The sequence below is a fragment of the Rutilus rutilus genome, assembly GCF_951802725.1.
Source record: "Rutilus rutilus genome assembly, chromosome: 1".
NCBI classification, from domain to species: Eukaryota; Metazoa; Chordata; class Actinopteri; order Cypriniformes; family Leuciscidae; genus Rutilus; species Rutilus rutilus.
The window spans coordinates 66,666,061-66,680,465 of NC_140209.1; the positions used below are offsets into that span (position 1 = coordinate 66,666,061).

The 14,405-nt window shown below is 36.2% G+C and overlaps 1 protein-coding gene across 1 annotated transcript in view; it reads left to right on the forward strand.

The window, feature by feature from the left end:
- Window positions 1–1,384: 1,384 nt before the first annotated feature.
- The window catches only part of LOC311298817 (protein NLRC3-like), a gene marked incomplete at its 3' end in the record, with an annotated part of 87,515 nt that continues 74,494 nt past the window's right edge, over window positions 1,385–14,405 (forward strand). The window contains exons 1-3 of the mRNA XM_084422071.1: window positions 1,385–1,529; window positions 3,590–3,942; window positions 7,782–9,746. Coding sequence (XP_084278197.1) covers window positions 3,671–3,942; window positions 7,782–9,746 — 2,237 coding nt within the window. The 5' untranslated portion in view covers window positions 1,385–1,529; window positions 3,590–3,670. The remainder of the gene's footprint in view (window positions 1,530–3,589; window positions 3,943–7,781; window positions 9,747–14,405) is intronic.

The following is a 14,405-nucleotide window of genomic DNA, read 5'->3' on the forward strand; positions in this document are numbered from 1 at the left end:
TCAATTGTGTTATTGGTCAAAGCCATGTCTGGGTGATTTATGATGATAATCTCTGTAATTATAGCTTAACAAAACTTACACCTAAACATCTTATTCTCTGCCATGCCACCGAAAGTCAAACAGCAACACAACTCCTCCCCTCATTTATCTGATTGGGCGTTCACAATGATTTCTGGTAACTCGTGTGGAGGGTGCGAAAGTGCACTTATAACACGCAATGTTTGCTTCTTGCTTGGCCGAAGTCCGCATCGGGGGCACAAAGTCCAGCGCAGTTGCTGATATCATGTTTTATGAACTCTGATATCATGTTTTATGTGTTATGTGTGAATATTCCCAAACTATCGTGCGATCTCTATGGGTTATGCATTGTAGGCCTAATTTTTATTTTAAAAGAAAACACATTTGTACATCTTAAAGAAAAAATGATTGACAAACATGTATTTGGAATGGAATTAAATAAGTACTTTGGGTGTATTGTTCATTATATTTATTTTCATATAAGAGCAACAGAACTTAAATTACATCCAGTTTTTTTTTAGCAATACACGAGTGTGAATCCCGCGATATCCATCTTTGATCTCACAGGTGTCAGATCCACTGCGAGAAGAGAGATCTGTCCGGCTGGACTGCGCTTTATTCACTCCTCCTCTCACTGCAGCCGCGTCTACTCTCGCATGTTTCAGGCGAGGCAAGGCGCATCTCAAACAAGCCAAAAACAAAAAATGAAAAATACATTTAAATAAAGAAATAACTGATTACAATGTTTATAATCTATGATATATCACATTAACACTCTTAATACACTACAGTATAATAGCCAACATTACAAATAATGCTATTATAATTTTAGGCTACATCCATATATGAAGGTTTACAATTTTTACATAAACCATTTCAAATGCACGTTTACTAATACCAAACTTTAAGGTTTTTTTTTTGTTTTTTTTTTGTTTTTTTGACAGAAGACGCAACAGAATTAGAGACTCTTTGACTATTTTTATTTATTTTTTAAAGTTTTTTTTCCCCCATTTCTTTTTACTTATGGCTAGTCTGTTGGAGGAGCGTCACAATAAAGTGTTAGCAGATATTTATATTTAGCAGACTCTCTACTAATACTCTAATGACTGATAGTTGACATAAAGTTGCAAAGTTACTTAGTCAGAATGTTTAAAAGAGACCATCAAAATAAATTGTTACCAAAATTGTAGCATTTTGTTTGTGTTTATACTGTCCATTAACAAATTAATCCCCAAATGTTGTTTCAAAGTCTTCTATTCTTATATAATAAAATTGTGCAAGTGAGAATGCAAAAAAAATATTTTTTTTTATATGGTCTCGCATTTTTCTCAATACAAGTGGCCCTGCTGTAATTTATCCAAACCCGGAAGTGAGAAAAGAATCCACTCGAGGAGAGGCTGGTGGACATTAACCTGTGACATCTACCTGTCTCACAGTGAAATCGAAATCAGTCGATGACTGTAAAGACGCCATTTGAAGATAGAAAATCAGCAATCGCTTCACATGTGACAGTAAGTTCGTTAAACTTTTCATAGCTGTAATATCGATAGAGTATTTGCGTCTAAACAGACATTATGCCGAACTCAAACACATAATAAAAGTGTAAAGTTACTTTCGTGATACTTCACGTCTATTGTAACACTCATTAAATAGCCGAAATGGTTAAACTTACACTTTTTTTCTGTTAACAGGAGAATTTTAGTTTAATGTTTAAATCTTTGGTTGACTTTTTGAAACTATGTCATTATTTAAGTAATCTATATTATAATGTGTGTTCAGTGACGCAGAAAGACTGGGCGTGTAGTCACAGGATAATCACATTAACGCGTAAAAATATAACATCATATTTGCGAGACGAAAAACGGATTGTGAAAAACACCTGCTGTTCAGCAGTGTCATTAAAGTGAAGGTGAATCCACATGCAAGAGGTTTCCACACCAGAGGTTTGTGGACGTGACTTTACAGGTCACGCAGGGAATAAATGACTTAGAGATGGGCAATATGCCCAAAAGCTTGTATCACCCTAACTGTATAGGTTTACCATATAGGCCTACTCTTTATTCCGGACATGGCCGTAAAACATCAGCTGGTCGTGATTTCTAAAATGTCTGGCCACACATGAACAGAATCCGCTTATAACAGACACTGTGACACGGAAGCGCGTCAAATTATCCACTATACCACATTTTATGCCATGCATTGTAGATCCGTACACAGAAGCTAACTGCATTTTAATGTATCTTCCAAAAACAATGTTGACAGCAACAGAAACAAACTTTTCCATAAAGAGGTGCTATTCCCGCTATAAATTGATTTCCTGGGGCATTTTTTAAAACCTTATTAATATGCATCATCATGTAGCCTATAAGTTCTTAATTTTTACTGATCAATTCAGTTAATAAGGCACTACTATAGGGCTGTTACCAGTCAAATAAAATCAGTTTCAACACTTCATTCATAAATGAAAAACTCTGTCCTTTCCTCATAATGAACTTAAAGCTTTTGCTACTTCTCTTTCAAATTAAAAAGCTACTACAGTAGCCAGTTTCTTCAATGAGCTATATAGCCCTTGCAATAACTTACTTTGCTATAAATGTTGTTCTTTCAATTATTTAAATTATAATTTTTTAATTCATTTATTTCTTTTCTCTTCCTTGCCTTTCATGGTTGTAAATATGATTTGAGACTTCATTGCTGTTATTTATTGTAATTTGCAACTACGTCTGCCTTTTGAGAATTGTAAATTGTTAATAGCCTATTGTTTGTTCAATGCCTATTTTGTGTGTGAAAAAAATTCTTCTGCCACCTCGCAAAAAACAAAATTAATAAATAAATACCAAAATTAAAAATTGTATATAAAAAAAAAATCATATGTATGTGATAGTTTTATTATAATATGATATACTATCACACGGTAAGAGTGTTGAAAAATATTTTTTCTTTATTTTTTGCTGTTTCTTCAGAAAAAATAAAAAGTTCCAAACTCCACAGAACCGCTGCGTGAAAACACTTTTTTTTCTTACTGAACGAATCAGTTACCTATTTAAACGAATCGTCTGAGTTAATGATTGAACTCACTCCTTAAGATGGTGGCTTGGCACCACCTATACTGGCTGTTTTAGTTTCATATTTAAACGTATCATTTCATCGATTCTATCATTTCATATTTCAATATTCAAAATGTTATATAAAAAAATTAATCTCCTAACATTATGCAATTGTAATTGCAATGTAAATGCATCCATGGCTCCTCTGCATTAACAGTCTGTGTAAATAATATCTAATGCCATTCAGAGTCAGCGTCTGCACGTCCCACATCTGCAGTGCGAAGATGGATTTTCCCACTTCAACAGTCGGTTTTTAGAGCAACATGTCGGCCACACTTTCAAACACAGCAGCCTTGTTAAACACTGCAGTGTTTGAAAGTGTGGCCGACGTGTTGCTCTAAACAACAATATTACATTAACTGGAGAAAGACTGTTGACATTAAATTATAGTGAATTCAATTCCATTTAAATAAAATGTGTCAAAATTCAGTTGTTTTGTGCATGTTTTCTGTGTTCACATACAGGTCTGGAATCAAGTCTCTCATCAAGGAGGAAGAGAAGGAGCAAACTTCCTGTAAAATGAGGAGGAGAACCGGACCTGTAAAATGAGTGTGTGTGAGGAGAGAGAGGAGGAGAACCGGACCTGTAAAATGAGTGTGTGTGAGGAAAGAGAGGAGGAGGCGTCTGTTCACACTCTGAGAGCAGCATCTCCAGTATCCAGCTGTGTGTACATGAAGAGTAACGCCTCCATGTTTGAGCCCCCTAGACTCAGTGATGGACCATCTCCAGTATCCAGCTGTGTATCTTTGAAGAGTAACGCCTCCATGTTTGAGCCCCTTGATCTCAGTGATGGACCTGCTGTGACCTCTGACCCTGTGTGAGTATCATGAAGTTCAGGGCTGTCTGGTCAGTCAAGATATTATATTGGTTCATCGCCTCTAAAAACTGTCAATAACATATGGAGGACAAAACCTGCAGATATTAAAAATGAATAAATAAATTAATAGATAAATAGATAAATGAATAAATAGATAAATAAATGTGATAATAAGTATGGAATGCCAAACCTGGTTTAATAATATATAAATAAATACATAATTAAATATGCGAAGAAATGTAAAAACAAAAATAAATGACTATTTATAGTTTTTTTTCCCTTAGTTATGGATAATAATATATTTTTTCCACATTTATTTATTTCTTTCATTTATTTATTTATGCATTTATTTATTTTCACTTTTATTTATTTTCACATTTATTTATGTATTTATTTATACATTTATTGCTCTGTATGCTACTGAGGGGGGCGTGTTTTACCTCAGACATAGCAATCGAGCTCAGAGTGGCAGTTTTGAAGCTTTGAGGCCACAGTGACACCTTGTGGTGTGACCAAACAATACGCAAGAGGTTTGATGGGCAATATGCCCAAAAGCTTGTATCACCCTAACTGTATATAGGTTTACCATAATAGGCATTTATTCCGGACATGGCCGTAAAACATCAGCTGGTCGTGATTTCTAAAATGTCTGGCCACACATGAACAGAATCCGCTGATAACAGACACTAGGGCTGAACGATATGGACAAAATTTCATATCTCGATTTTCATGCCAGATATCTCGATATCGATACAATACGATATATATATATATATATATATATATATATATATATATATATATATATATAGTAGGCTATGCCTACGTGTATTGCATTAGCTTAAACTGGGAAGAATAGCACTTGCATATTGTTGTCCTACTATTGTTAGTTTAACTGTAAATCGCTTTGGATAAAAGCGTCTGCTAAATAAATGACTAAATGTAAAATTGGCTTGACATTGGACATTCGCACATTTAGGGACCGTCTCAAAAGTTGCATACAACATTGGCATACAAGTTTCTAACTTCAATAGCACACTTAAATTTATTTGAATAAAAATCAAAAATCCAAAGGGTGCGCATTATGCCTGATACTGCATGAACACTTTACAGTTGGTTTTATGACTAAGTCGTTCTATACAAATGCTATTGAAGTTAGAAACGTGTATAACAAAGTCCTATACACTTAAATGTGCGAATGTCAAGCCAACTTTATGCCAGTCTATCACTGGGAAACGCTCAGCATTAAACTTTGCGCGTTATTCTGAGTCCATCTGCTTGCCTGCGAGTTTGGTCTTTTATAGGCCTATCACTGTAATTAGTCCATTAAGCTACGTTAAGCGTTTTATATGTCCAGCAGGAGAATCCTGAAGTATTGAGGGAAACCCTAGCCTGCATGCAGCATATCGTCACAATATAAAGTTAAGGCCACTAAACAACCAAGAGAAATATATGTCAACCTCAAAAATGTAACATTGGATCTGTATATCCGCATCGGGGAATAACTAGGGGTGTCAAAATTTATCGTTTCTACGATGCATCGCGATGCAGACGAGGACGATTCGGTATCGGTTCAGTAATAGACCATAACCGATTATAATGTACTGACGCTTTTCTGACGTCATTTGTGGCGTACGTGCTTTGTTGTCGCGGTAGTATACACTGGCAGAGGGAGGAGAGACCATAGACAGTATATAAACGAGAGACGCGAGTGCGAGAAAATTAAAAATGCTCCAACTACTTTAAAGCCGACATCTGGGCACATTTCGGCTTTTATGAACAACCTGGTAAACACGACCTGCAGACACGCGCTGCGTGCGCTCATGTCACGCACAAATATAATATGCAGGAGGTAATACCACTAACTTGATAAACCACGTTAGCCATTTCACCCCGAGCTGTTAACGCCTGGCAGAGTCTGACTGCTTTAGAGTAAAAGCGGATGAGCTCCAACGTCACCCGAATCCGCAGCCAAATATAAATCATCCACCCGCCCCAATAATTTTCTCTGATTTAAGTAACCGCACCCGATGGTCAAATTACAATTATTCTGTGTTGTTACGCGTGATTATAAATGGATGATCGTCACCTTCAACAGAGGATTCTGCGACGGTTGATGCGCGCATCTTTTGGTAACATAATACACTGATTAATGAGCGCTGCTTTTAAATGAACATTTCTTTAAAACAAAATTTATTTGACAGATTTTCCTTTTCTTAATGGCATAAACAAGCTTTACTCCCTTGAAACTTGAACTGGAATGTCACTGTTTCTGTCACTGCGACTTCCTGAACAGGCGAGCACGCGTGCACACATCACTTTTGAAGTAAAATTTAAAATTGAGGATGCGGTGCATCGCGATGCATCATGATATCGAATTGAACTGAATCGATGACATGATAATCGTAATCGAACCAAACCGTGAGACCAGTGTCGGTTCACACCCCTAGGAATAACATTATAATCTTGTTCACTGTAGAGAAAGATTCTTGTAGGCTACACAGGGAAAGCAACCATGAAGACACTGAATTTAACATAAAACCGCCGTCATAATAATCACAAATACACTTGCATTGCTGTTAAATGAGTTTTATGAATGAATGGCTTGCTCTAACTGTTGCTGTTCTTCGTCAACAACACGTGCTTTTGCACCTCCTGCTGGTGAGGTCGACTAACAGCAGATGGAGAGTATCTCGGTAATCTACTGCTTTTCCTGCAGTCCCTTTGAATTTACTGTCGAATTTGAACCACTGAATTTGTGGAAGCGAAATAAAATGGACCGAAAATTGCCTGTTGAATATTATAGGTTGTATTTTTAAACTGTTTGAATATTTTGGAAGTGAAATATGAAAGGTGAATATGGATTAGTGAATTTTTAATAATGAAAATGTGTTTGAAATGTTTTTAATTGAAATATTCACAGCTTAAATATTCAACCATGTTGAATTTCAGCCCATAAAAAGGCAAGCCCTAAAAATACAATGCATTAAAATGCAAGCATGGTTAATGCAATGCCTATTTTTTTTCAAGTAGTGCAATTCAACAGGCTTTTTGTTTCAAAAACATTTGACATTATTTTACTTCCATAATGTACTGTCATTAAAATTAAACTGTTCATTTTAAAAACACACAAAAAATATTTAAAAACTAAAGATTCTGAAAGCTTTGAAGGAGATCCCATAAATTATATTGGCTTTAACAATAATCATGATATTTTATTATGATTAATATATATATTTTTAAATATAATGGTTTCATTATAAATATGATGATTAATATGATGACACCCAACTTAATACGATATTTCCCATCTGAATCAAACTCTGTCATGTCAACAAATGGAAAAGTAAGCCAGCTGTTGATTATCATGATAATTATTTTGCCTTTAGCTTCAACAGCAAACTTTACATATTCTTCAGAATAACTGTTGATTTAAGGATCATCCGTCGCCATTTACAAGTAAATCAATTACATGTAATCATTTCACATGATCACTGCTTTTTCTTCATGTCTGTGTTTCTGTGATATTTTAAAATAATGGTTTCTGGTAAATCTGGTCAAGAATTTTAGCCACCTTTCTCTTTTATTCTAACATTTTGACTACTGAAATATTGATGTCTCATTATTTTTAATATGCAGGTCATTATCTGCCCCCAAATGCCTGATGTGCATAAATAATTTACAGTTTGTTGGAAACATGGGTAAATAAAATCTGTGCGGGAACAGAACCTTGAGGATCTCCATGTAATATATTAAGAAGACAGTTTTTACATTTTTCTGATTTTTATATTTATTTTAACAGAGGTTTTTGTGTTTCTGTCTTCTTAATGTGTTTTCAGTGGTGGAAGAGCTGACCAGATCAGAGATGTGTCCTGTCAGACCAGCACATCCTCCTCCTGTCAGAAACACATCAGTCATCATGACACAGAAGCAGCCCTGCAGCTCGACTCTCACCAGCCAGTGCATGATGATCTGCAGAGAGTCAAAGACCAGCACAAAACCGGCATGAAGAACAAGTATGAGAGCTTATTTGAGGGAATCAAACTACAAGAGAATCAGACCCTCCTGAACAGGATTTACACACAGCTGTACATCATAGAGGGAGAGAGTGAAGGAGTGAATGAAGAACATGAGGTGCTACAGATGGAGAAAAGTTACAAGACCCTCCAAGACACTCCAATCAACTGCAATGACATCTTTGATCCGTCACCTGAACTAGGATATGAGGAGAAGAGAAGAGAGAAGAAAGACAAAATCAAGACTGTTCTTACTAAAGGCATCGCTGGAATTGGAAAAACCGTCTCTGTGCAGAAGTTCATTCTGGACTGGGCCGAGGGAAAAGCCAATCAGGATGTAGATTTCATGTTTGTTCTTCCATTTAGAGAGCTGAACTTGATTAAAGATCATCAGTACAGTCTTCACAGACTTCTGCTGGACTTTCATCCTGAACTTCAAGATCTGGACTCAAAGATTTATGATGAATGTACAGTTGTGTTCATCTTTGATGGTCTGGATGAAAGCAGAATTACACTGATGTTTTCAGACAGTGAGAAAGTTTCTGATGTGACTGAGTCTTCATCAGTGGGTGTGTTGATGTCAAACCTCATGAAAGGAGATCTGCTTCCCTCTGCTCTCATCTGGATCACCACCAGACCAGCAGCAGCCAATCAGATCCCCTCCAAATACATCAACCGTGTGACAGAAATTCAGGGATTCAATGACCCTCAGAAGGAGGAATATTTCAGGAAGAGAATCAGTGATGAGGATCAAGCCAGCAGAATCATCTCACACATCAGAAGAGCAAGAAGCCTCCACATCATGTGTCACATACCCGTCTTCTGCTGGATCTCAGCCACTGTGCTTCAAAACATCCTGAAACAAGATCTCACTGCAGAAATCCCTCAAACTCTGACTGAAATGTACATACACTTCCTCCTCATTCAGACTCATATGAGGAACCAGAAGTATGAAGAGAGAGATCCAGAGAATCTCCTGCAGTCCAACAGAGAAGTGATTGTGAAACTTGCTGAACTGGCTTTCAATCAGCTGATGAAGGGCAATGTGATGTTCTATGAGGAGGACCTGATTGAGAGCGGCATAGACGTCACTGACGCTTCAGTGTATTCTGGGATTTTCACTGAGATCTTTAGGGAGGAATCTGTGATTTATCACAGGAAGGTTTACAGCTTTGTACATCTCAGCTTTCAGGAGTTTTTTGCAGCACTGTATGTGTTTCTCTGCTATTTACACAAGAACAGTAAAGTTCTGAAAATGTTCCTGACAGGAAAGTCCAGAACTCGATCTGGAAAGGTCATACGTTGGTGTGTTTCTCTGGATGTGTTTCTGAAGGGAGCAATGAATAAAGCCTTGAAGAGTAAAAATGGACACCTGGATCTTTTCCTTCGATTCCTTCATGGCATCTCACTGGAGTCCAATCAGTTGCTTGTAAAGGATCTGCTGATTCGCACAGAGAAGAACCCAGAGAGCAGAGAGAAAATAATCCAAAACCTTAAAAAACACGAAAACACAGAAAGTCCAGAAGACAATGTCAGCCCTGAAAGATGGATGAATCTGTGTCACTGCTTGATTGAGATGAAGGATAGTTCTCTTGTTGACGAAATGCAGGCATTCTTACAATCTGGAACAAATAACCAAAACCTTTCTCTTGCGCAATGTTCAACTTTGGCAAACATGATCCTGATGTCAGAAAAGGTAATGGATGAGTTTGACCTTAAAAACATCATATCATCACAAGTGGGTCGAAGGAGACTGTTACCTGCTCTGAGGAACTGCAGAAAAGCTCTGTGAGTGTGAAAATATGAACATAATATCAACTGAATTGAAATATGAACATAATACATCTCATGTAGGCTAATAGTTTAGCTAAATGCGCTTTAATTACTTTTTTATTTACATAAATTTGAAGTGTCTACAGATTAAAATATTTAAAATAATTATTTTAATTTGTAATTATAATCGAAATCCAAGTAATTACATTTCTGAAGTTTTAAAAGCTGAATATCTTTTCAACCAATGAATTTACATGACTTTTCCATTGTTCATAATTTGCTGGATATGGATTAAGCATTTTTAGAAAAATATATTCATTTTCCTGGTCTAGAAATCAAACTTTTAAAATTAGGCTACCTCTTATATCTAGTTACGTATGGAAAGCATTTTCTGCCAAATTTAAATAAATAAATTAAATGATTAAAATTAAAATTAAAACCAAATTAACGATTTCATTACAGAAAACTGTACGCAAAATATGTGACAAAATTGAGAATTAAAATTAAATGATTTCATTTTCACGGTGACAGTGCATCATCCCTGTCAAATTGAAAAATAAAATGCAATTGGTGATTTCACATTTCATTTTCACTACAGTCTCAAGGCAAGACTGCCAATATTAAAATGAAAAGCCAAACGTGAAAAAGAAACTACAAATCCAGTTTTTACAAAGCTCTTTATTAATGCTCACGCAATAATAGTAACACAATTCAAATTCAAATGTAAATTTTAGTTGTCATTTTAATTCCTCTTTTATTTCACAGCTTTCATTTTCATTTTCAAAGACAACCTGCATGCAAATTCTATGTTAATGAGTGGGTGTGGCTTATTCAAGTAACGGCGCTAGAGGCACGCCTTAATTTGTAAAGCGAAATCGTCGACGTTCCGTGTGCATGAGTGAATGTGTGAAACGAAATTATTTAAATGTGATTTATATTGTAATCAAGACGACGAGATATGGCGAAATCTGTTAGTGAGCTTTTGCGGGAAGCTGCCGCAGCATAGTGGAAACAACCAGCCTGACCAGCCTGCGTCAAACCCTCGGCGCACTGCAGTTCCTCGGCCTGAGTCACGGCATCTTCAGTTGCGATGAAGTTCATTCATGTCTTAGGCTGTTTTGGAAATTCAACTATTTGGGTGTACAAAAGTCTTAGTAACACAATTTCTACAACAATTATAGCTAGATATAGACATTAATACCCGCTAGCTTTAACCGAGGACTTCAGCCAATGTTTCATATTTGCATCGTGCCTAACAACGCCCTTCAGCCGTGACTTTTTCAGATACAGCACTAGCCTAGAGTACCTTATTGCTTTTATAAAACGGTTACCACGCAATACAAATTAAACCTGAAAAATATGTATCTATATATGCAACTTTCATGAAGTAAAATCACTAAAAGCCAAAAGAAAAAAAAAAGAAAAAGTGAGAAAGTGAGTGTACCTGCATTTACAGTAGGCTAGATATAGCATTTTCCTTCAGGTCAGTCCTATATTCTTAATAAAAAAATCTGTTTGAATGCCGGGTGTGAAAATGAAATCATTTAATTTTAATTCTCAATTTTGTCACATATTTTGCGTACAGTTTCTGTAATGAAATCGTTAATCTGGTTTTCATTTTAATCATTTAATTTATTTATTTAAATTTGGCAGAAAATGCCTTCCATAGTTGCGATGATGATGTATTAAAATAAGAAATATCTTGATTTAGGTCAGTGATTTTCAATACCAGCACTGTACATTTTTAATGTCTCTCTTGTCTCTTATCCAACACACATTTTTGAGGTCTTGGAGTCGTTACTAACTAGCTGATGAGTTGAATTTGAAAATGTGCAGTGCTGTGTGTACTCCAGGAACAAGATTGACCAGAAACTGTCTGAGCCCACTAGTCCGGGCCTTAATGCTATGGTACTGTAACCGTGATAAGAGCATAAAACAATGTTATGTGGCTTGGATGGCTTGAGTCCTTGTACAGTAATTTACTACGGCTTAGAACACGGCTCAACCATTCAGAATCAAGGTCCAGAACTATCTGTTTTATAACTATTATTGACATACAAGAGGGCTTTTCACACTTATAATAATAGTTAACCCTGGGTCATTGTAAACCTTTACACTGATCATAATTTACCCGGGGTTAACAATTAATCCTTGGTATTTATAAACTGATGTTTCATGCTGTACACTCCTAAACCCTTGGTTAACGTTCTTATTTGCGTATTTGTGGTGTTAGATTCATTGATTGGACGAATGCTGCATGCAACCTGTTTACATGAAGGCTCTTGCATTGCACATCCTCATATTATATTGCCAAGTACTATCAAGTTTTTTTTTCTCTATATGGACTTTTTGGACAGTAAAGTTAATAACGAAAAGGTCTCTTCTTCACTCCAATTGACGAGTTTTCTGTTGCCATTTAAAATGTTTCCCGTTAAACGCTGAAATAACTGTTTACAACGCTCATGGTGCATCCGCAATTGCGTACTGTCGAGTAGGCACTACATTTGAATTAGAACATCCTTCATGACCGTTAAAAATCTATGGTATATATGGTATGAATTAGGGCTGCACGATATTGGAAAAAACTTACGTTGCGATATTTAGTTTTTCTCCGATATTACAATGTATAAATAAACAATTTCACCAGTTGATTTGAATAGCTCTATTTGAATAGAATTAATCAGTCTAGAATAATACGGGTGATTTTGTAGGGAAGTGAATCTGCATAGAAAATAATCATTTATGAGCATAGATAAATACAATAGAAGAAAGATACAATTGAAATGTTTTTTTTTTTTTTTAGGTAAATCTAACAGTATTCAGGTACAGAAATTGAATAACAGTCTTCAATGTATAAATAAAATATAACTAATATAATTGATTACCGTAATTAATACAATTTATTTTTGTTAAAGCTACAAAAGTCATTTTCTCTTTCTTTTTTGTTGTTTGATCACCATTGGTATCACAAACAGCTGACATCTAACAGCTTACATTAAGCTGCTGTCCCTTTAAGACGAATACCCAGACCTAATATAAATGACACGCATCTGTTTTCTTTCTCAATTGTTTACAGTGCACAACCGACTGTGTTTACGAGGATACTCGCAGAGACAGACATTTTAACCTAATTTTACGTGCACTTGTCCGTTTAAGCTTGGAAAAAAGAGAAAGGGAACTGAATTCGGTGTTCACATGCTGTCTGCGTGGCTTTGTGTGTGCGCAAAGAAAATGGCACGCAAGTCCTCTTGCGCTTGATGCCTGACTCGACTTAAAAAAACTTGTACATTATAAACTTTTACTCTATGATGGTTAAATTTAGCAAATAATCCAAGGCTATCCATCAATCCATGACTATCGCGGATGCGCACATCGCAATATCGATGCTGAATCGATACATTGTGTAGCCCTAGTATGAATGTGTTTAGTATGAATGGAATCTGGACGTACTACATCCGCCATGTTGTCATTATTATATGACCTACAAGCGTCAGTTACGTCGCTTCACTGCCATTCATAAAACCTCTTCCTTGGCCTCATGGGATAGTAAAGTGTCCAGCGTATGCGCACTTCAGTATCTTGCCAGAAGTTTTAGGTTATCCGGCAACTTTTTCGCAGACTGTTTTTCAAATACTATGTATTCAGACATACTGCTCTGAACGTACAGTTTTTCACATTCTATATATTAAATTATATTGTAGTTAATTTATTGGGTCCGATTCCACCTTTGTCGAGTCCGAGTCAAATCCAAGTCCTTAACAATCGAGTCCGAGTCTAAAGAGGACCAAGTCGGACTTGAGTCTGAGTCCTTAACGTCCAAGTCGAGTCCGGCCGAGTCCACAAAGATTTAAATAATTTGAAATTGACCTTTACCAAAGACCCGCCCCTCTTAGTTACTGTTGCTACGTCCGACAAGCCATTCCGCACTCACGCCACACATCATGTTCTCACACAGTGAAAAATATATTGCAGAGAAAAGAGGACACTGACAATGCGCCAACAGACAAGACAGAGCAGCATACTTTTGGTGTGAAAAAAAGTCTTTCAAACATGACTGACACTTTAATGTGTAGCGCCTCAGTTCAAGCAGCACGTGAACTGATAATCTCTTCTAGTTATAGCACAAATTAAACATGAATGAACATCAAAACTGCAAAAAGAAATCAATACACCATTTTTCAAGTTCAAGTCCACTAGACTTTAATCTACTAACTGATTTGGTTTGTTTGTTAGACAAAAATGGCGGATATCTGCATTATGATTGGTCAGGTCGCCTCTCAATCAAATTCCGGTGAAAGGTCTCAACACTGAGCTCTTAAATTAATATTTTAACCCTTACAAAATGATTGCAGTGTATAGCTGCAGTCATACGTTTACCTATTATACATCTTTCAGAATCTGCAAGGTAATGCTGAAGAATGCAACATGATGCATTAAGAGCTAGGGGCAAACTTTTGAGCAAGATGATGGTGATGTTTAAATTTTCTTATTTTTTTTACAAGCTAATATCTTATTTAGCCTCTGAAGGGCAGGACTAAATTAATTAATTAACTTTTAAACAAAATAAGAACAATTTACACGAACGATAAAGTTCAAAAGATGAATCCCCTGGCTCTTAACGGATGCTTCCTTCTTGAGCATCACTAAATGTTTGCAGCGTTTGTAATAGTTGTG